This window comes from Lycium ferocissimum, chromosome 10, assembly GCF_029784015.1.
Source record: "Lycium ferocissimum isolate CSIRO_LF1 chromosome 10, AGI_CSIRO_Lferr_CH_V1, whole genome shotgun sequence".
NCBI lineage: Eukaryota > Viridiplantae > Streptophyta > Magnoliopsida > Solanales > Solanaceae > Lycium > Lycium ferocissimum.
This window is the reverse complement of record NC_081351.1, coordinates 59,905,470-59,927,177: the sequence shown is the minus strand read 5'-3', so window position 1 is coordinate 59,927,177 and position 21,708 is coordinate 59,905,470. Positions and strand designations below refer to the sequence as shown.

Sequence of the window (21,708 nt, the reverse complement as noted above, 5' to 3'; positions counted from 1 at the left end):
TTTCCATGTTTAAATCATTTTTTATCGTTATCTACTACAAGATCTGTTTTTCTTCCTCATATATGGTTTACCTTATTTTAAAATATCTTGTAATAATAATTAATATCATTATTAACATTTAATAGAAATAGAAGGTTAAAGGTATTATGTTAGACCAAAGGTCTCTAATTATGAATAAAAACTACCTTTAAATACATTTGGTCTTTTAGCTTTTCCAATTCTGGCCTATTATTTTTTAATTTCTTACTAACATATTTGTATTTTAAAAAAAAAATTAAAATCCTTTATGTTTCTCAACTTCTTCCACCTTATTGTTTGACTTCTCATGTCACCTTAACGATAATATTGTAAATTTTCTTATCTAGGTGTGTCTGAAGAAAATAATATTTTGGGTGATGAAGATAAACTGACAAGAATCCAAATTCGAGGCGGAAAATCTTTATCTGAAAGGTAAGCTACTTAAGATGTATCCTTTTTGCATGTTTTCCTCCTACATACAATATATACATAATTTGTTCTAAATTTTAATTTGACTTATGTTAACTTGTAATTTTTCTAGGAATATAAAAGCAAATCAAGCCTATGATAGGCAGTCCAGTTGAGAAAAAAGTTTATTTTAATGAGAATGAATTATAGGGGGGAGAATTTTATGACCTCTGCAAAAAATCCACTTGAACATAGACATTATAGATCCCAAAAGAAATTAGCAAAATTGTTTTTTCTTTAGAGTTGTAATTTCTTTTTTTTAGTTTCCTTCTTGTACCAAATAGCCTTCTTCCCTGTAATTAATGTTTATTGATATGTGTTAATGATGGCATTACGTGGCTCCAGAATATGACTTTTCAGTTCATGTAGATTTTTGGATCTGTGCTACATTATTAACTGAAAAAAAATATAGACTGGACACAAAAGAGAAGAATGTATGATTTTATCTTAGCAGTATATAAAAATTGAGAAGATCAGGAAAAACTTATTGTTCATAGCACAATAGCTACATTAGAGATAAGAGGGGGTTGCGCAGATAGTAAACACTCTCAATTTCTAACCCGAAGGTTGTGGGTTCGAATCACCAATGGAACTAAAAGGGCAAGCTCCGGAAGAGGGTGGGGGAGGGGGAGGGGGAGGGGGAGAGGGTTATAGAAAAAGAAAAAATACTAGCTATATTAGAAACTAGAAATTAGAAAATTAGTAGAAACTAGAAATTTGATCCAACAGGCAACAATAATGGGTATTTAATCATTCATATGAAGAAAAATGTCTTAAATGAAGAACGGAAAGGATACATTACCTTTATTCTCCTTTTTATTAACTTCTTATTTTTTGTTTCTCTTATTCAAATTTACATATGCTGGTTTTAGTGGATTATTTATGTTTCTCAAAATATCTTTGTCCCATAATTTTAAGGAAATGTTGGAAAAAACTCTAAAAAGATGATCAGAATCTTGAAAAGGTGTTTGATTAGTTTAAATTGTTTTTTTTTTTTTTTTTAACAAAAGTGACATTCATTTTTTGGTGTATTTCGATTGGTTCTCCTGACTGCGCGAAGCGCGGTCGTGTACACTAGTTAAAGATTAAAAGAAAAAGGATCAAATATATCCCTGTACTATCAGAAAAGGTTAATATACCCTCGTTATACATTCGGTATATATATACCTAATTGTTATACTTTCGGTCCAAATATACCCTTCACATCATTGTTTGACACAAATATGTCCTTAATTTTAACGGAGGATCACGTGTCAAGCTTAAAATCAAATTACACATCTCCAATTTTAAATAACCTATCCTTTATAAACCCACCTGGTTAACCCGACCCCGCCCATTTCATCTTGTTCTTCTCTTTTATGGCCGGAAAAAATAATATCTTCGGCAATCCTCCATCTTCCATATAATGCCTCACTGTGACATGAGCAATAATTCGCCAGATGGAGATCTCATCATCGCATCTCTCGTCAATATTTCAAAAAGAAATCCACCTTCACAGTGGTAACATTTAAGTTAGGTATTATTCATACTGCAAATTCACTTAATGTTAACCATGCCTTTTGTCTGAAGAGAAAATCTTCATCACTATGGGTGGTCAAGGATGCGCTGTCTCTCAGAGCCTTGCTATTTAATAAATTAAATCTAGCTTCCATACTACATATGCTAAGAAGTCCAAGACTGTTCACTTGCAGTCACTGTATAGATTTCTAATGCCACAACCTTTTGAACTCATTAGATTTCTTGGTATGATCTTCAGTTCTTTATTGAAGGAATTTAAAAGCGCATGTGCTATAAGATGGAATATTGCCGGATATACCCTTTTCTTCGGCCACAAAAGAGAAGAAAAAGATGAAAATGAGTCGGGTCGGGTTGGGTTAAACGAGTGGGTTTCTAGATGAATCGGGTATTTCAAAATTGGGGGTGAGTCATTTGATTCTAAGCTTGACACGTGTCCCTCGTTAAAATTAAGGGCGAATGGGTGCCAAATTATAATGTATATTTTGACCGAAAGTATAATGGCAGCTAAAATTATAATGAGGAATATATTTGACCCTTTTTTGATAGTACAGGGGTATATTTGACCCTTTTCCGAAGATTAAATAATCAGTTAAATGGTAAAGACGCGAATTGATAAACTTTTCCGAAGATTAAATAATCAGTTAAATGGTAAAGACGCGAATTGATAAACGCAAATTCTTTTCAATGACCAAATCCCTATCTAGTCAAACATGGAATATGATGTAAGCCCCAATACTAGTTAAAATAGGCTCAAAAGTGAATATTTTGTGGCCAATATATCATTTGGGTATCTGGTTAGGTAATTGATGGTGCTTGAAATTTACAAACTTACCAATGTTGCTGCCGGATGACCAACATCACAAAGAAATAAAGGAAGTTATAACGCCACTCAAAGTAATTTTAATGTCTCGTAAAAAGATGATGGCAAAAAGAACATATTCTCTTGTTCCAAGTTTTCCATCCAAGTAATACTTAGTCAGAGATTTGAAGAGTCTCTTCTCACATCACTTTTGAGAGAAGCAGTGACACTAGTTTCAGCAGAAACTCCAAAATTGAGTTGATATTTGGGTTGCTTGTTGGGAGAAAACAATCCAAAATGTTTCTCCAGTTCAGGGTTCTTGTTATTCTCATCAAACATGGCAAATATATAGGTCTCAATAGGTCCAGGCTTTCTTGGAGTACCCTCTTTTACATGTTGAATTAAGTTCCTCAAGTATGTTGCTGCATTGTCTGTTGTGGCTGCAAATGCACCATCAGATGGCCACCCGGTCTCAGACACAACAACCTCCATAAAGCCTCGTCCTGATAATTGATCGAGGGCAGCATACACAGAATCCAACATTGCATCAAATAAGTTCCTATATTGGAATGAACCGTTTTGTACCACCACATTAGGTGCAGTAAACAGAGCATAGGGGAGAGAAATCTGCCCTGGATTACTAGAATAGCTAAAATAAGGGTAAATGTTAACGAGCAAAGGTGCATTTGTATTCCTTAAAAACTCAGCAATTGGATCAAGAAACAACCTTGCTTCGTTCCTAAATGAACCCTGAGATGTTGGATAAGAGGTTCCCATAATGACATGTCTATAGAAGTTGTGACATTGACGCTGTACCCCGAACCAGCATAATAAAGTGAATTATAATTAACATATGAGGTATGATGATCAGATGTGCCCGTGAAAGGGCTTATTCCATTTCCAACAACGAGGTACTTAATTTTAACATCTGGATAGAAAGCTCAAATATTTTTCATTACCCACAATCTTGAAATTTCCCCACTGGCAGCAATATGCTTGACATCTGAATTGGGAACTCCTAGCATAACTTCAATGTTTGAGCCTCTTAAGGCTTGTAAAGCTCCATGATTTGGCTCATAAAGCCTCAGTCGTGTTATGTTTCTTGACTTGTAGAGTTGTACAACTTTGTCATGTGATGGCAAGTTGTTTCCTAGCAGTCCATAGCAAACAACTATTGATTCATTAGCCCCTGCTCAATAAGAATTAGAAATGGTGTTAGAATTACACAAGTTTGATATGAAAAACAAGCAAATAACTATCAACTAAAAGCACATTTTGCAAGCACAAGATGTTAAGACTATATTATTCACTAGGAAATTTAAAGGTTTAGTTTCAGCAAATTTTTGTTGGGAGGGAGAGAGAACCTGCTATCTCAATGCTGCTGGCAACAAGTAGTAATCCTAGCAGTGCGATTGGAGCCATTGGAGAAGGGTTGTTGGTAGAAAGTAGAAACTAAGATGAACTTCGAGCTAATTATATTGAGACATATAGTAGCCTTGAATATAATATCCTGAGTCGCATATTGTTTTTTGCTCTTCTTAGGCTAATGAAGTTAACAGCGGCCAGGATCACTGTTTATTCATATGTCTGTACATCAACTTGATCATTTACAAAAGAGAAAGATGAGTTTGACGATGTACAAGTTCAACCGACTTTACCAAACTTATATATAGTTATAAGTTTAATTTCTTTACCATAGAGGAATTTCTACTTAATTAACATTACAACTGATAAAAACTTTCTCTTCAAGGGAAGAATTATAAGAGATATATTTACCGTATGTAAATTGTAATTATTCTAAAGATTAGTGAGGTACTAAGAGATATACTTAGAAATATGCGATATCTGGTAGCTCCGAAGCAAGCTGCAGGCCCAAGCTTGCAACTAAGTATTATTGGAAGCGCTTTGGCACTTACTAAAATTCAATATTTTAGTGGCTGCTTTTTCTTTCGATAAGTTTTATTTTATTGGCGGCTTTTTTGCAGAGGCAGCAATCAAGATCGACTTTAAAGTTAATTATAATGATATCTTTGGATGGATTTTTGAACTTACTATTTAAAGAGAGCTGCTCGCCGAGAGAAGGCCATATAGTATTATCGATAAAAATATTTTAAGTTTATAATTTAGTCCATTATTTATCTCACCAGTGATCTTTCAACTTTGGATCTAGCACACAAAAGTCACTTTTCTATTTTGTGTCACATTATAGTCATCCAACTTAAAGTTTATCACACAAAAATCACTTTTCTATTTTTCGTCACACAAAAATTATCTAACTTTGGTCAAAGTTAACCAAAAGTAAATCTCACTTTAATCTTTATATTTTGTACCGAAAATATGACTTTGGCCAAGTTAACTAATTTACATTTAATATGTTTTATTAAGCTAACTAACTATTGTGAGTAGCATGTCATATTTCTGGTACAGAATATAAAATTCAAGTGAAATTTACTAGTTAATCTGAACAGAGTTAGATGAACTTTATGCAGCAAAAAGTAGAAAAGTAACTTTTTTGTGATAAACTCAAAGTTGGATGAGCAACGGTGTACTCATTCCTCCTCTGTTTTCCTTCTCTGTTATACGACCTTACAATTCTAAAAAGATTTCAAAGAAATTCATTTGGTATCTTTGTACTAAATGTATCTTTTAGTCTATGAGCTGCATGCATCACGACTAATGCTTCTTTTAGTCTATGAGCTGCATGCATCACGACTAATGCTTCTTTTAGTCTATGAGCTGCATGCATCACGACTAATGCTTCTCAAGGGGCTGAGAAAAATATAAGTAGCTATTGATCAATTCAAAGTTTTAAGGCAATAAGTGAAGTAGTTGAAAACCTTTATAAGTTACTTTGGGTGATATATTTGCAACACCTTTCTTCAGACATACGTGGTCTGGTTCCAGGGTTTGTTTCTTCCTTTTTTATTTGAGAAACTTGATTATTAAGACGAGTTAATAGCTCAATTGGTTGAATTATGACAAAGTGATTCGATGGATCAAATTGATAGAGAGAAACTACGAGTAAAAGGATAATTATTAGAGACATGAAAGATTCAGTTGGCTAGAACTAGAGAGAAATTTGTGGCGCGACATTGTTTTTCCATTTTATAGACGCGAAATATCTTATTATGTAAGGTAGAACTTTGAATCACTGAGCTGCTCCAACATTGATGTGAATGCCTTTTGAACTATCTCGAATTTAGGTAAGGGTTAACAACAGAGACATGGGATTACAGAAAGATCAGTTGCGTGTCACCCTTAAGGGTAAGCTCAAATTTATGCCTTACAAAATGATCGAGTCAAACGATAAAGACATGAATTGATAACAATTAATCTTTGCAATTAACAGATCTGATTCTGATCAAACATGGAAATGATGTAGTTGATGGTGTATGAAATTTAAAAACATACAAAAATATTCTTGCCAAATTACAAATATCACAAAGAAAAGGAATTTAAAACACCACTCAGAGTTGCATCGTCTCTGGTTAGCAATCCATGAGGACTTACTAGACAGAGCAATATTATTTAGTGTCTCATACAAAAACATTTGCATAAAGAATAAATTTTGTTGCTGGTGCTAAGCTTTCCATTCAAGCATTACTCATGTAAAGAGATTCCAAGTGTATCTTCTCACATCTCACTTATGAGAGAAGCAGTAGTATTAGTTTCAGCAGAAATGTCCCAAACTCTATCAGAAACTCCAAAGTTGAGGTTATATTTTGGCTGCTTGTTGGGGGAAAACAATCCAAAATGTTTCTCCAACTCTGGATTCTTGTTATTCTCATCAAACATGGCAAATATGTAAGTCTCAATGGGTCCAGGCTTTCTTGGACTACCCTCTTTTGCATGTTGAATTAAGTTCCTCAAGTAAGTTGCTGCATTGTCTGTTGTGGCTCCAAATGCACCAGCAGATGGCCATCCACTCTCTGACACAACAATTCCTACAGAACCCCCTCCTGATCGATCCATTGCAGCATACACGGAATCCAACATAGCATCAAATAAGTTTCTATATTGGCGTGAACCATCTTGTACAACCACATTAGGTGCTGTAAAAAGAGCATAGGGAAGAGAAATCTGTCCTGGATTACCAGAATAGCTAAAATAAGGGTAAATGTTAACGAGCAAAGGAGCACGTGTGTCCCTTAAGAATCCAACAATCGGATCAGTAAACCACCTAGCATCGTTCCTAAACGAACCCTGTGATGGTGGATAAGAGTTGCCTATCAAGGTCATGTCTACTGATGTTGAGACTTTGACGTTGTTTCCCAGACCAGCTTCCCCAACTGCTCTATAAATGTTTACCATAGCAGGAATAAGAAATGAGGTAAGGTATGATGTGCCTGTGACGGGGCTGATTTCATTCCCAACAGCAATGTACTTAATTTTAACATCTGGCCAGAAATCTTTAACGTTCTTTTGTACCCACCATTTTGCATGTTCCATGCCGGAAGCAATGTGTTTGACATCTGAATTGGGAAGTCCTAGGATAACTTCAATGTTGGATCCTTTTAAGGCTTGTAAAGCTCCATGATTTGGATCATAAAGCCTCAGTCTTCCTATGTTTCTTGACTTGTAGAGCTGTATAACTTCCTGATGATTTGGCAAGTTGTTCCCCATCATTCCATAGCAAACACCTATCGATTGAGCCCCTGCTCAATAAGAATTAGAAATGGTGTTAGAAACTTAACCAATTATGGAATTCCAATAGACATGGTAGGTCCCCTTCCCAGGGGCAGATATAGTAGATATATTATAGGCAAACGTTGTATATACTATGTTGTAGGCATAGACGGATTCAGGATTTAAGCCATGTGAATTCAATCTTTAAGGTACTTCACATTGAACTCAATTTTTTAAAGTTATGTGTTCAAATCTATTATTTTCAACTCCGTCCGGTTCAAAAAAAACTTAGCCTTTAGCACAAACTTTAAGAAAATATTAACTCCTAGAAAGAAATAAGTATTTTGATTAAACTACCCTTAATTAAAATTTTCATATTGCTATTAACTTGACACATTGGGATCCAGTCACTTAGCACTTACTAAGGGCAAATCTGAAAAAATAAAATTAATTCTTTCTTGATTATGTAAGTGAACACTTATTTTAAACCAAAATAAAAAGGCTAAGTGGACACTTATTATGAACCGGAGGGAGTACAATTTTGATGGATTATTACTCATAAATGTATTTTCCCTATATATAAAACTGGGTTCAAATGAGGTGCCGTAGCCTTATAGTTCTTCCGAATTCAGTAGCTTCAGCTCTGACCCTATTTATGTGTCCAAAATTCACTAAACAAATACAAACAATATATTTCGAGCCCAATAAATCAAATACGCAATGGCAAAATACCGAACATTAACCCGTAAAGTTCAAATGTTGGATCCGCCTCTACCACCCCTCAAATTGGAAAAGCTTGTGAGGTCTACCGGGATGACTTACGTCCAAATGAAAATTGTGCAAGTTAATATGGGAAAAGATACATACAAGTAATTTGACACTAAAAAATAAGCAGATAACTATCAACTACATTTAGATTTTGCATACAAAAGTGGTAAGAAAATATTTTTGAGTCGGATATTCAAGTATTTAACCAGAAACCTGCTATGTCAATGCTGCTGGCAAAAAGTAATCCGAGAAGCATGATAGCAGCCATTTGAGTAGTAGTATGTTTACATGAGCTGGTAGCCATGATGATTGATGAGAAGAAGGTTAGTTGGTTGAAACTAAGATGAATTTCGAGCTATTTATAGTGAGACATCCATGAGTATAATATTCAAGTGGAATATTATTATTATTTTGTTAAGAGCCGCCAGGTGACCTGGTAATTCATATGTCCATGTATAGAGTTCTAACTTTCTTGGTCAACTTGATCTTTGTGTGGAAAAAAGAAAATGAGCTTGATGATGTACACGTTTGATACTTGATCCAAAGGTGCCTTAATTACTACCTTGACTTTATAAAAGAAAATATAAGCTTGTTACGACTAGTTTCTTTCATCCGCCACAAACAATGCCACTGAGGAATTGCTAACTAATTATCGTTCCAAGTTACAGCTAATTATAAAATTCGCGATAGTTCGTCTTATAGTTTCTCCACATTTGCGGTAAATATTTACTCGCATCAGTTGTCTACATTAAATTAAACAATTTAACTTTGATCGCTAAAATTAAAATGAAAGAATACATAGCACGCATGCGACCATAGTTAAGTAACAAATGTGTGTATGAAAGACAATCTTGCATTCAATGATTTGATATTAACACTTGAATATTTGATAAATTTTTACCCACGTGGCTGACTTTTTACTTCATTTATTTGAGGGAAAAAAAGGGTTTCTCGATCGTGAAGACTTAGTGAATATGGCATGCAGACTCTGGGAAGGCCAGGGAATCAGTAACTTTTTGCTTCATTGTATTTTGTAGGGGAAAATTAAAAGATTGACCACACGTGTTTAATTTGTTAATATTAGTTGAGGTGTAAATTAAGACTTAGAAATATCCGATGACTTGGAAACTCAGAATAGCAGCCCCCAGTTGAAATAAAGTATTACTGGAAGAGGTTTGGGACTTACGTGATAGTAAAAAAAAGTCATTATATTAATGGCGGCTTTTATTTTAGAGGTCGTATTTTAATGGCGGCTTTTATTTTAGAGGTCTTATTTTAATGGCGGCTCTACTGAGGAGGCATCTAAGAAGATGGACTTTAAGTTCTTATTATTATAATAATGATATATGGGTAGTGTTTTCTCAACTAACTATCTAAAGAAAAGCTACCTGCGATAATGGACCATTTAGAATTTCAAATGATACTATTTTATGTTTGGGAAGAAATCACCAATATCTATAGAAGATTAAAAAAAAAAAAAAATTACCCACTGCCATTACTTCCTTCGTCCGAATTTATGTGATATTTTTCGGATTTCGAGATTCAAATAATTTTTTCATATATCTTCTAAATATTTTACATTGTCAATTATTATGACTTATATCAGTTTTTGCGTAGCTCCAAATACGTAAATTTACTTCAAAAAAACCTAAAGCATGCTTGAATTCACATTCAAAATGAAATTGTTTGCCGCTCAAAATTCGAACTGTTCCACATAAATTGGGTGTCACGACCCAAAATCTCATTTGTACCGCGAGAGCACCTAACCCAAACCCAACCCTTAGGCGAACCCCAAATCGATGCAAGTCCAAATAAGTGTAAAATAAATACGGAATGTAAAGAAATACAACCGAAGGTACTTAATAGTCTTAATAAACTTAATAGAAATATGTCTAAGTCCAAAACACTCCCCAAATCCTGGAAGTCACAAGTACAGAGCACTAATCTGAATACAAGTCTAAATAATACACAAATATTGTCTGAAGTAATGAAAGACAGAAAGTAAAGATAAGAGGGAGTCTGGCGCCGTGGAACCATCATCCGCTCACCCTAAACTCCAAGAAAGCGCTCCAACAGATCTATAGGCCTCGATCTCCACTCATGCTCGGATACGAACCTGCACACAAAAGGTGCAGCAAGTGTAGAGTGAGTAGGGAAGCACGTGTACCTAGCAACATCGTTGACCGAGCCTAAACTATAGCGATGACGAGAGTTGGTACTTCCAATACTCCTCTTTATGCTTAGTTAGTCTCAAGTTCACAGTTTATTAGCATTCAACAAACAAAAGAAGGTATCCACAACTCAATCAGTTCATAAAGTTCATTCCTTTCTAAGTATAGTCATAAAGATTCAGTCTTTTCATCAATTAAGGCAAATATAAGTGTAAAGATCCCATCTTTCCATCAATTAGGACATGTATAAGTATAAAGATCTCATTTTGATATTAATTCAGACAAGTATAAGTATAAAAATCCCATCTTTCCATCATTTAGCGCATATATGGCATGAAATTAAGTCAAACAAGCATAAATGGCATGAGGTGTAAAGGAATGTATGCAATGCAATGCATGGCCATATGTACTGGTATACACACGCTCATGCAGTAGGTTTCAGGTGACCCATGGGGGACTCATGAGGTCTATATATCCACCCGGAATACCAAATCTCCCAGATCACATCAGGTCCCAGCTGATAGGCTCACTCCGTCGATATGCCATATCCAATATCCGGCCTCTTGAGACCCTTTCTTGTATTTCATCAATCAAATGCCAATAAAATCATGAAGTATGAATGGACATGCATACACTGTACAAATGCATAACATCGAGTCAATATCAAGATTATAGGTCTTTTTTCATACTTTAGATGAGATATGGAGTGATGAATGCAAATCAAGTCAATATTCACGAGTGTTCAATAAAACATGGCCATCGAAGCCCAAATAAGCAACAAACGTATCAACCTAATGGATTTATCCACCATCTTCATGGCCCGAAGGCTAAACACATAAGCTCAGTGACTTTGTATCATTCTTTCATTTTAGTTATCCATACAAGTACATAGGTACCCATACAAGTGCTCGTCACCTCGCTAGTACAACACCCCCAATTTCCCCATTACGCCCTTTAATTACATTAACCAACACATAACACTATATAAAGGGTCTAGTAAGTCTCAACTTCCCTTCCGAACGAGCTCAATCTGTTCAAATACGGTATCTACATAAGAATACGAGTCTATCGATACCTATATTGTCATTTAAAGGATTCGGGTCCAAAAAGTCAACCCAAAACCCCATCCCAACCCTAAGTTAAAATTGTAATTTCATTGTAAAATCGAGTTAAATATGGTCAAATTATTACTCTACAAAGTCATACGAATCCAACGATACCCATATTCCTATAGTTTAGTCCGGAACTCAAAAATGAACCCAAAAAGAATTTAAGCTTAAATTCATCTTACCCATAGTCCAATTAGTCAAGATCCCAAAAATCATGAAGTTCTAACCACAATTTCATAAATCTCAATAAAACTCATTTCCATGGAAACCCTTATTTTACTATTTAGAAATCATGGAAAGAATCATAAATTAACGGAAGGAATAATTAATAAGGTTAAGAACTTACCCCAATGAAGCACCTTGAAAATATCACTTGAAATCTCTCTAATCTGAGCTCTATAGTTTATGAAATGGTTTTAGGAAAGTGAAACTTGAAATGGAGGATTTATTTGTGTCCAGGTCTGAAATTCCCTTCGCGAACACGACCCACATTTACGAACACGAGCCTTACCCGACCCAACTCATCGCGATCGCGACAAGCCTATCGAGAACGCAATATCCCTTCTTCATTCTTCACGAACATGAGCTCAAGCTCAAGCTCACGACCGCGACCTTCTTGGTAAACCAAGCCTCGCGAATGCGAGCCTTCTACGCGAACGTGTAGAAGGAAACCAGCAACAGCTGAAAACCAGAAAATTTGGTTCTTCCGAATTCCGATCAAACACCCGAAACTCATTCGGAATCCCCCGGACACAAACAAAATATGCATTTCAGTCATATATCACGCTACGAACTCGCTCGCGCACTCAGAATTTTCAAAAGAGATCATCTTGACTCGGGGTTGACCAAGGTCAACTCCAAAGCATCAAAATCGTGGTCAACCCCAAAACATCAAAATATCATATTTCCAACCAAAGACTCAAAACATACCCGAACACCAGAACCAAAGGTTCGACTAAGTCAAAAATTACATTTTAGACCTAACGGAATCGACGAAACTTTGAAAATGATGCATTTATACCCGATGTTGACTTTGGTCAAAAATCTTCATTTCCTTAACTTAGAAAACTCTGATTTCATTAAAACCAATTCAAAGCTCGCCTGATTGCCTCGGGAACCGCTGCACCCATCCCCGTAAATCATAAATACCAAAATGAAACTACGGGAAGGGTAATTTGGGGGAAAATAAGGCAAAAAGCTCAAAACGACTGAGCTAGTCGTTACATCAGATATTACTTAAAATAGCGTTCATCCTTGAACGGTAAAAGATGGAAAAGATACCTAGATCCTCAAAAAGCTAGAGATATCTAGACCGCGTATCCGACTCGGTCTCTCAATTAGCCTCATCAACTGGACGATGCCTCCATTGGAGTTTTGCTGAAGCTATTTCTTTCGGTCTCAACTTCCGAACATGTCTGTCCAAAATATAAAAATGGCTATCGGCTCCTCCTCATAAGCCAAATTCTGAGCAAGCAACACTGAGTCCCACCTAATCAGATAAGAAGCATCCGAATGGTACTTCTTCAGTATTGAAACATGAAAAGATGGGTGAACAACCGACAAACCTGGAGGCAAAGAAAACTTATAAGCTGCCTCCCCAATACGCTAAATAATCTCAAACGGGCCAACGAACCTCGGACTCAACTTCCTTTCTTCCCAAACCTCATCAAACCCTTCATGGGTGAAACCTTCAACAGAACTGGCTCCCCAATCATGAACTCCAAATCACGAGCCCTCTGGTCCGTATAACTCTTTTGCCTACTCTCAGCCGTAAGAAGTCTATCTTGAATCAACTTAACTTTATCCAAGGAACCCCTCAACAAATCTGTATCCCAAGGCCTAATGATACGCTCAAATTACACTTAAATTATGGCATAAGGCGGTCGGTGTCAAATATAGTAACCCAACTAGGTTGGGGTCGAATCCCACAGGGAATACAGTATGAAATAAGTACTAATTGCATATGTTACTAATCTCTAAAGTCTTTAGTTCTATTCCGACTAGGGTAGAAAAAAGGTTTTGGTTTGTATTCGCTATTTTGAAGTATTTGAAAATTGTTTGGATTAGAAGAACCAAAGTTGTGTTCTCGTTGTGATTAGATGTTATGCTATAAGTACCAATATGGTATATTTCTAATGGGTGGTGGTTATGTATGTACTTCCTAATATTTTCCAATAGTTAGAAAGTATTTCTTTTCATGATTTTTCCAAATATAGAAAAGTTGCAAGTACAACCGATTAAATATGCCAAGTAGAACTCATCTTATCCCTAAGTGAGTTCATTAAACGGGGGTTAGCGCCCCGAGTCCTTGTTATATTATTTCAACTCAAATCCTAGTTTATCTTTCCAAATAAAATTAGGGTTTGTGCATAAGTAAGTGTTTGCAACCACTAACTAACAATGAATATGAGAAATAATAAAACACATCACAACCCATTATATATATATATATATATATATATATATATATATATAAATGTTAGACACCCATTACATAACACCCATCATTTGGGTCCATAACTTTGATTAAAGAAACTACTCACACATATTGGTCACAAAAGTAGTAAGCAATAATGGAGACATAAAGCTTACAAAGTGTAATAAAGATGGTGGGAATGGAATCTTTTTGTCTTCACTAAGCTCCAAAAGTGGTGTATTCAATGCTCAACCACCAACGGAAAAATGTTAAATGTTGGAGAAAAATCTGATGTGTACAAAAACCTAAAATGTTCTTTAAATAGGCTCCAAAAAATGCACATCAGCAATTGGCAAAACTGCCCCTGGTGGCAGAATCAACGGGCCATCGATCAGTTCGGTGGGCCTTCGATTCCTTCGTCTTTTAGTTCTTCAGTTTGATGGTCCAGTCGACGGTGCCGTCGATCAGTTCGACGCTCCGTCGATTCTTTCGTCTTTCTCTCTTCTGGTGGACAAGTCTGTTTGACGAGACAAACGACGAAATGTCGATCCAGTCGACGCTTCGTCGATGGCTCCGTCCTTTGTCCTCTTCAACTTAGGCCATTACTGAAAAATTTAACTTATCGACACCCCAAAGGACAGTCCGTCGATCAATCGACGGACCGTCGAATCTTCATTCCTGGGAAATATTTTCCTTTTTTCTTTGTTTTTGCTTTTGGGCTATCGCCTTCCTAAAACACAACAAAAACACATTAAAATGAACCAGACTTACTTGAGAACACCCAGAATCCATAGTAAAAAGGCGTCGAATGTGCCACAAATCCGCGGCACATCACCTAACTTCGAAAGCATCAAACCAACCAATCAGAGAACGAAACCTTCTACAATACAACACCTCAAATGGGGCAATCGCAATACTCGAATGATAACTGTTGTTGTAAGAAAACTCTGCTAAAGGTAGAAATTGATCCCAATGATCACCAAAATCGATCACACAAGCTTGCAACATATCCTCGATAACTTGAATAGTTCGCTCGGACAGGCCATCAGTCTGAGGGCGAAAACATGTGCTAAGCTCTACTCTAGTACCCAACTCCTTCTGCATAGACCGCTAGAAATGTGATGTAAATTGAGTACCTCGGTCCGAAATGATAGAAATAGGCACCCCATGCAATCAAACTATCTCTTGAATGTAGATCTTGGCCAACTTCTCTGAATTGTAGGTAGTTTGAACCGGAATGAAATGGGGGGATTTAGTCAACTTGTCCACAATGACCCAAATAGAATAAAATTTGTCTAAATACGCGACAGTCCTATCACAAAGTCCATAGCAATCCTCTTCCACTTCCACTCGGGTTTAGGCGTCCTCTGAATTACACCACTAGGCTTCTAGTGCTCATATTTCACTTGTTGGCAATTTAACCACCGAGACACGAACTCCACTATGTTCTTCTTCATTCGACACCACCAATAATGTTTCTTCAAGTCACGATACATCTTTGTAGCTCCTGGGTAAATGAAATACTTCGAACGATGGCCCTTTTCCATGATCAACCAAGTCAAATCTCCCACTCTAGGAATGCAAATCCGACCCTTGATCTTTAAAACACCATCACTATCCATAATCGACTATTTAGCCTCCCCTTGTAACACTCTGTCCCGAATTTTACACAATTCACATCATCAAACTGCTGAGCCCGAATTTGCTCCAATAAAAAAGACCGTGCCTCCACGCAAACTAGAACTCTACCAGGCCCCGAAATATCAAGTCTCATGAAATGATTAGCTAAAGTCTGAACTTTCATAGCCAAAGGAAGCTCTCTAATATGCAACAATGCTAAACTACCCATACTCATCGCCTTCCTGCTCAAGGCATCTGCCACTACATTGGCCTTGCCCGGGTGATAATGAATAGTCATGTCATAATCCTTGAGCAACTCTAACCACCTACACTGTCTCAAATTGAGGTCCTTTTGATTGAATATGTACTAAAGGCTACGATGATCCGTGAATACCTCACAATGCACTCTATAGAGATAATGTCTCCAAATCTTCAATGTGAACACTACCGACTCCAACTCCAAGTCGTGAGTGGGGTAGTTCTTCTTATGCACCTTCGACTACCTCAAAGCATAAGCTGTCACTTTCCCTTTTTACATCAACACACACCCAAGACCCACTCCAGAAGCATCACAATAGACCGTAAAACTCTCTCCCTCATTAGGTAAGTGCAAAATTGTAGTAGTAGTCAATAAAGTCTTGAGCTTTTGAAAGCTTGCCTCGCACTCATCGAACCAATGAAATGCTACCTCCTTCTTAGTCAACTTGGTCGACGAGGATGCAATGGATGAAAATTGCTCTACGAAACGCTAATAATAACCAGCAAGACCTATAAACTCTGAACCTCGGTGACCGAAGCAGGTCTGATCCAATCTCGAACTGCCTCAATCTTCTTAGTATCAACCATGATACCATCCTTAGTCACCCCATGTCCCAAGAATGCCACCGAACTAAGCCAAAACTCGCACTTCAAAAACTTAGCATAAAGCTTATTTTTCTTCAGAATCTCAAGCATAATCCTCAAGTACTGCTCGTGCTCCTCTCTACTGTGAGAATATATCAAGATATCATCTATGAAAACAATGACGAAGTAATCCAAGTAGGGTTTGAATACCCCATTCATCACATCCATAAAGGTCACGCGAGGGCATTAGTCCACCCAAATGACATCACCAAGAACTCATAATGCCCATAATGCGTCCGGAAAGCTGTCTTAGAAACATCCTCTGCCCTAATCTTCAACTGGTGATAACCGAATCTCAAGTCAATCTTAGAAAAGATAGAAGCACCATGAAGTTGACCAAGCAAGTCATTAATGCAAGGAATCGGGTACTTGTTCTTGATAGTTACCTTATTCAACTACTGATAGTCAATGCACATGCACATAGTGTTATACCTTTTTTTTCAACGGGTTAAATTAGGTACAACATATTGGAGATTCCTATTTTGCTTTATTTTAGGAGTCGCCACCTAATTGATTTTAAGGTGAATTAGGGCACCTAATTATTAATTAAGGTAAAGCTAACTAAACCTCCGTTAATGGTCTGCTTAATTTTCAATTCTAGGTAAGGGTTCTAATCATCCTAAAGGGAAGGAGTTAGGCATCCTCTAGGATCCGTTAACTATGGTTTACCGGCCAAACTTAGGTTAATTTAAATTAGGCTTTAAAAATCATTAAAACACAGATAATAACGTATTTATTTTTTGTTGAAAACTTATATGTTAAAATTGCATGTTACTTGAAAACATTCAACTTTTGAATTTAAAGATTTGGCAGAAGCCTGTGAATATTAATTTTCGAAGCTAAAACTCTAAACATTTTAATCGACTAAGTAAAAGAGAGAAATCATTTATAGAGAGACATTTGACCTCAGGGTTAGTAGAAAAAGATTTAAATTTGACTAATAGTTTCAATAATTAGTTAATCCTCTACTAAATGTTAAAAAGATCTAGTTTATTGACTGGCCCTTTGAAAATCATTTTACTTAAAGTTGGAGTATATCCGAAAGAAAATATTCAATTAATACTTTCCTAAGGTCTGATTTTAACTCCATCTCGATGTTGTAGAAAAGGAGACGAGTTATACATTGAAATGACCAAAACGACTAAAAATGTTGAAAATCCAATTAAGCCCATTAGAGAATCCCAATCCTTAAACGAACCTACTTACTAACCTAACGTAAATCTCAAATTCGAGATAAAATCAAATCGTACAAATAAGCTAATGGTCAAAGACAAATAATGAATGATAAAGGGGAAGGGATGCCCTAGGAGACCCCATAGCGTTTTGCTCGTTTCTCGCTATGCAATGAATTCTAAGGAAGACGATGCATGCCGATTCCAAGCACGGATATGTATAATCTCGTCTTGAGACTCCCAAATTTTACGAGAGTCCCGAACTAAGACTCCATTTGCTTTTGTGAGTGCAGCGAACTGAGGCTTCGGGTGTCGAATCTATACTCGAACGCGACGAACCCGACGAACCCGAGCCTACTTAACGTAACCCAGTTTCAAATCAAAAACAAAATGAAGGCAGAACGATTTCTTGACTGATTTTTTGCCCTCTTTTCTTTCTTTTTTTTTTTTTTTTTTTTGTAAGACTATAACTATATCCTTTAGAGATCAGATTTCGCCTTTCCTAAAGACCTAAAAAAAAAAACCCCTTCTAAATGGATGCAAAACGAATATTTATAACTGCGAGCTAGGGTTTTGGGGTGTTTTTGGGCGGGATTCTTAGAGCATCAGATTTGAATCTTGGGTCAAAAATGCCCGTTTGAAAATTTTTGAAGAACTTGTAGACCTTTCACGTGATTTGGTCAGAGTTTCCCGAAATGAAGATGCCTTAACTGGAATGGAGAGATTGGTCGTATCTTGGAGCATGAAAACGAAATCTGCCCTTCTGAAGAGTATTTGGCCTTTGCCTTCATGACAAAAGGGATCTTGTTTAAAGCAAAGACTTACGCCAAAATGGAGGAGCAACTCCTTTTCGAGAGAAAAGAGAAGGTTGGAGCTTACTGATAATGGAAATGGGGGATAAGGAATCTTGTGTGGCTGCTGAAGAGAGATTTCAGACCTAGTTCCCCCTTTCTTTTTAGACGCATGGGTCGGGTAATAATGTTGGGCCATCTATTGGGTCTGTTTTTGGGCCTGAAAAATGGACTGATACCCTTTAATTTCGTGGGCTTCAAATAATGATTTAACAACCTTGAATAAATTATATACTAACAAATGCTTAAGTAAATAAATTATACAATGCCAAGTATAATTAATAGTAGTTATATGGCAGTGAAAATTATATGATATCATAATAGTAAGTAAATGCTATTGTCTAATTGTATAAAATAAATGCGATGCGTCGACATAAGACGGTAAAAAGTGTTAAAAGCGACTATCGCGATTATAATATTAGGTGCTCGCAGTATGATGAAAAAAAAATAGTAATAATAATAATAATAATAACAATAATAACAAAAAATAGCAATAATAATAACAATAATAATAATATCAAGACGGCGATTATAATAATATTAATAATTATAATATTAAATGCTTGCAGCATAATAGAACATTAATAATAATAAAAAAAATAAAAAATAATAATAATGATGACGATAATATTAATAATAATAATAATAATAATAATAATAATAATAATAATAACGATAATAGGTGATGACTAAGCTGGACAATGGAAAACCACCATATTAATAGAAGGCGAATAATTGTGGTAAAGTATATAAAATTATTCGTAAATGATATTTGGGAAAAGGGGCGGGACAAAATCGGGTGTCAATACATGGATCCATCCTTTTTCTTCACAAACAACACGGGAGCACCCCATGGTGAAATAGTAGGCTGAGTGGACCCTTTGCTCAATAAGTCGTGTAATTGTTCCTTCAATTCCTTTAACTTGGCTAGTGCCATCCGATATGGCAGAATAGAAATAGGCTGAGTGCCTGGCTCCATGTCAATACAAAAATTTATATCACGATCGGGTGGAATACCTGGAAGATCCATCAGAAGTACTTCTGGGAACTCTCTCACTACCAGAACCGACTCTAATGGAGAAGTCTCCGAACTAGTATCTCGAACATATGTCAAGTAGGAAAGACACCATTTCTCCACCATCTTTTATGCCTTAAGAAATGATACAACCTTTTTCGGATACCGACTAAGAGCACCATTCCACTCAAATTTAGAAATACTCGGCATGTCTAATTTAATTATCTTGGCATGACAATCCAAGATCGTGTGATACGGAGAAAACCAAATCTATCCCAAGAACAGTGTCAAAATCTACCATATCCAAAACTTTCAAATCTGCCTGGGTGTTATACCTCATCAAAGTAACTACACAATATCTATATACTCGGTTAACCACTACGGAATCCCCAACAAGTGTAGAAATATGAATAGGAAAGTCTAGTGAATCACATATCAAATCCAAACTCAAGGCAAAGTATGCAGAGACATAAGAATAGGTAGATCCTGTATCAAATAATACCGTAGCAGGACGACGACAAACCAAAATAGTACTTATAATGATTACATTAGAGGCCTCCGCCGCAGGTCTGTTAGGAAAAACATAGAAATGAGCACGATCACTCAAAGCCTTATTACTCCCACGACCACCACCTTGAACGGGATTAGTACTATCCCTACTTGCCTGAGAACCACCTCTACTACCATTAGAACCACCTCTAGCGGGTTGTACCGCTATCCTTAGCAAGGGAACCTGAGAACTCTGATGCTGACCACTATGCGTAAGTCTGGGACAATCCCTCTTGAAATGCCCAAGGTCTCCACACTCAAAACATCCTCTGGAGACTAGGGATCCCTAAGAAGAAGAACTGACACTCGAATGCCCACCATAACTAGATGGTCTAAAAGAACTTTGAATCAACTGTAACCATAAAAAGTACGCGCAAACTGGCCTCCCTTGGATACTAGAACAGCTACATAAACTGGCATGTTGGGATGAAAAAAATGACTACTACCGTGATGTCCCCTACCTCCAGATGAGGTACCGACACTCGAGGCAAAGCGGGGCCTCTTGACCACCCGCTCCTCATAGTCCTCTCGCTTAAAGAACTTGGCCTCTCAAACCGCATCCACAATCTATTGGAAAAAAAGACCATGTGGCAGCTATTTGTGTTGTAATCAAATGAAGTGGACAAATCAACCCATTGGTGAACCTCCTCACCCTCTCGACCTTGTTAGGAAGAATCATCAAAGCATGGCGAGATAGTGTGTGGAACTGGGTCTCATACTTTGTCACAGTCATACGCCCCTAGCGTAACCCCTTAGATTGAGCCCTCATTCTCTCTCTCACAACGAGGTACGAACTTCTCCAAGAATGCTTGAGTAAATGAAGCCAAGTGCACGGAAGGGACCCTGCCGATCTAGTCTCAACAAACGAACTCCATCACTGCTTGGCAGGGCCAACCATCTAAAAAGTGGTGTAGTCCACACAAAAAGACTCCACTAACCTGAGGTTGTGCAACTTGTCATGAAAACTGATCAGGAACTCATAAGCATTATCCTCGTGGTCTCCACCATGCTTGGGAGGATCCATCTTCCTAAAGCCCTCAAACATCTTTTGCTCTTCCACGGATATAGTGGGCTGAGTGGCTGGAGATAAAGAAAGGCCTGGCACACCTAAAAATCAGGGAGCCACAGCAGGTGCTGGCCTAGCCCCTGGAATCTGAAACTAAGAGCAGTCATATGATCAAGAGTTTGTCCTACAACCCTAGTCTGTGAGCCAGTAAAAGTAGCCGGTAGGATATCCGCCTGAGTCATACACTCAAGAAAACCCTCCTGCGAACCAATGTGTCCTGAAGCACAGGCGTAGAAATGAAACCCAGAGGGGCCTGTCCTGGTCAAACCTTTTTAGCCTGAACTGGCTCATCCTCCTCAATAACCTTTTGATCAGGAGATGTTGCCCTAGCACTGCCCTGAGGTGCCACTGGTGCTCGGCCTCGGGCTGGTCCCGCCACTCGAACTCTACCTTTGCCTGGCCTCCTACCCCTGCCCTGAGAGCAGCCCTAGCAACAGGCTCAGGTGCTGGTGTAGGCTCCTGCTCTCCAGCCGCGGTCGATCTAGTACTCAATAGAAACAAGAAACTCAGTATTCGATAAAGTTAAGAATGCATGATAAGAATGAAAGAAATGAAATTTTCTAAATGCCTTATAGCCTCTCGAAGATAGGTACGGACGTCATCGTACCGATCCGGAAGACTCTACTAGACATCGCTCGT

The 21,708-nt window shown here is 37.2% G+C and overlaps 1 protein-coding gene and 1 pseudogene across 1 annotated transcript; both read right to left on the bottom strand.

The window, feature by feature from the left end:
- Positions 1-2,715: 2,715 nt before the first annotated feature.
- On the bottom strand, positions 2,716-4,587 carry LOC132032465 (glucan endo-1,3-beta-glucosidase, basic vacuolar isoform-like; annotated as a pseudogene).
- A 1,571-nt stretch (positions 4,588-6,158) lies between these two features.
- On the bottom strand, positions 6,159-8,570 carry LOC132034435 (glucan endo-1,3-beta-glucosidase, basic). The gene is made up of 2 exons (XM_059424784.1): positions 8,411-8,570; positions 6,159-7,458 (listed from the first exon to the last, which is right to left on the bottom strand). The coding sequence occupies exons 1-2, from the start codon at positions 8,499-8,501 to the stop codon at positions 6,437-6,439; spliced, it is 1,113 nt and encodes a 370-aa protein (XP_059280767.1). The 5' UTR covers positions 8,502-8,570; the 3' UTR covers positions 6,159-6,436.
- Positions 8,571-21,708: the final 13,138 nt, after the last annotated feature.

What these genes read in the sequence shown, in the direction of transcription:
- LOC132034435 (XM_059424784.1), bottom strand. Translation starts at nt 8,501, where the DNA reads ATGGCTACCAGCTCATGTAAACATACTACTACTCAAATGGCTGCTATC. An exon ending in CAGCAGCATTGACATAGCAG is followed by an intron (nt 7,459 to 8,410) that starts GTTTCTGGTTAA and finishes CTTATTGAGCAG; the next exon opens with GGGCTCAATCGATAGGTGTT.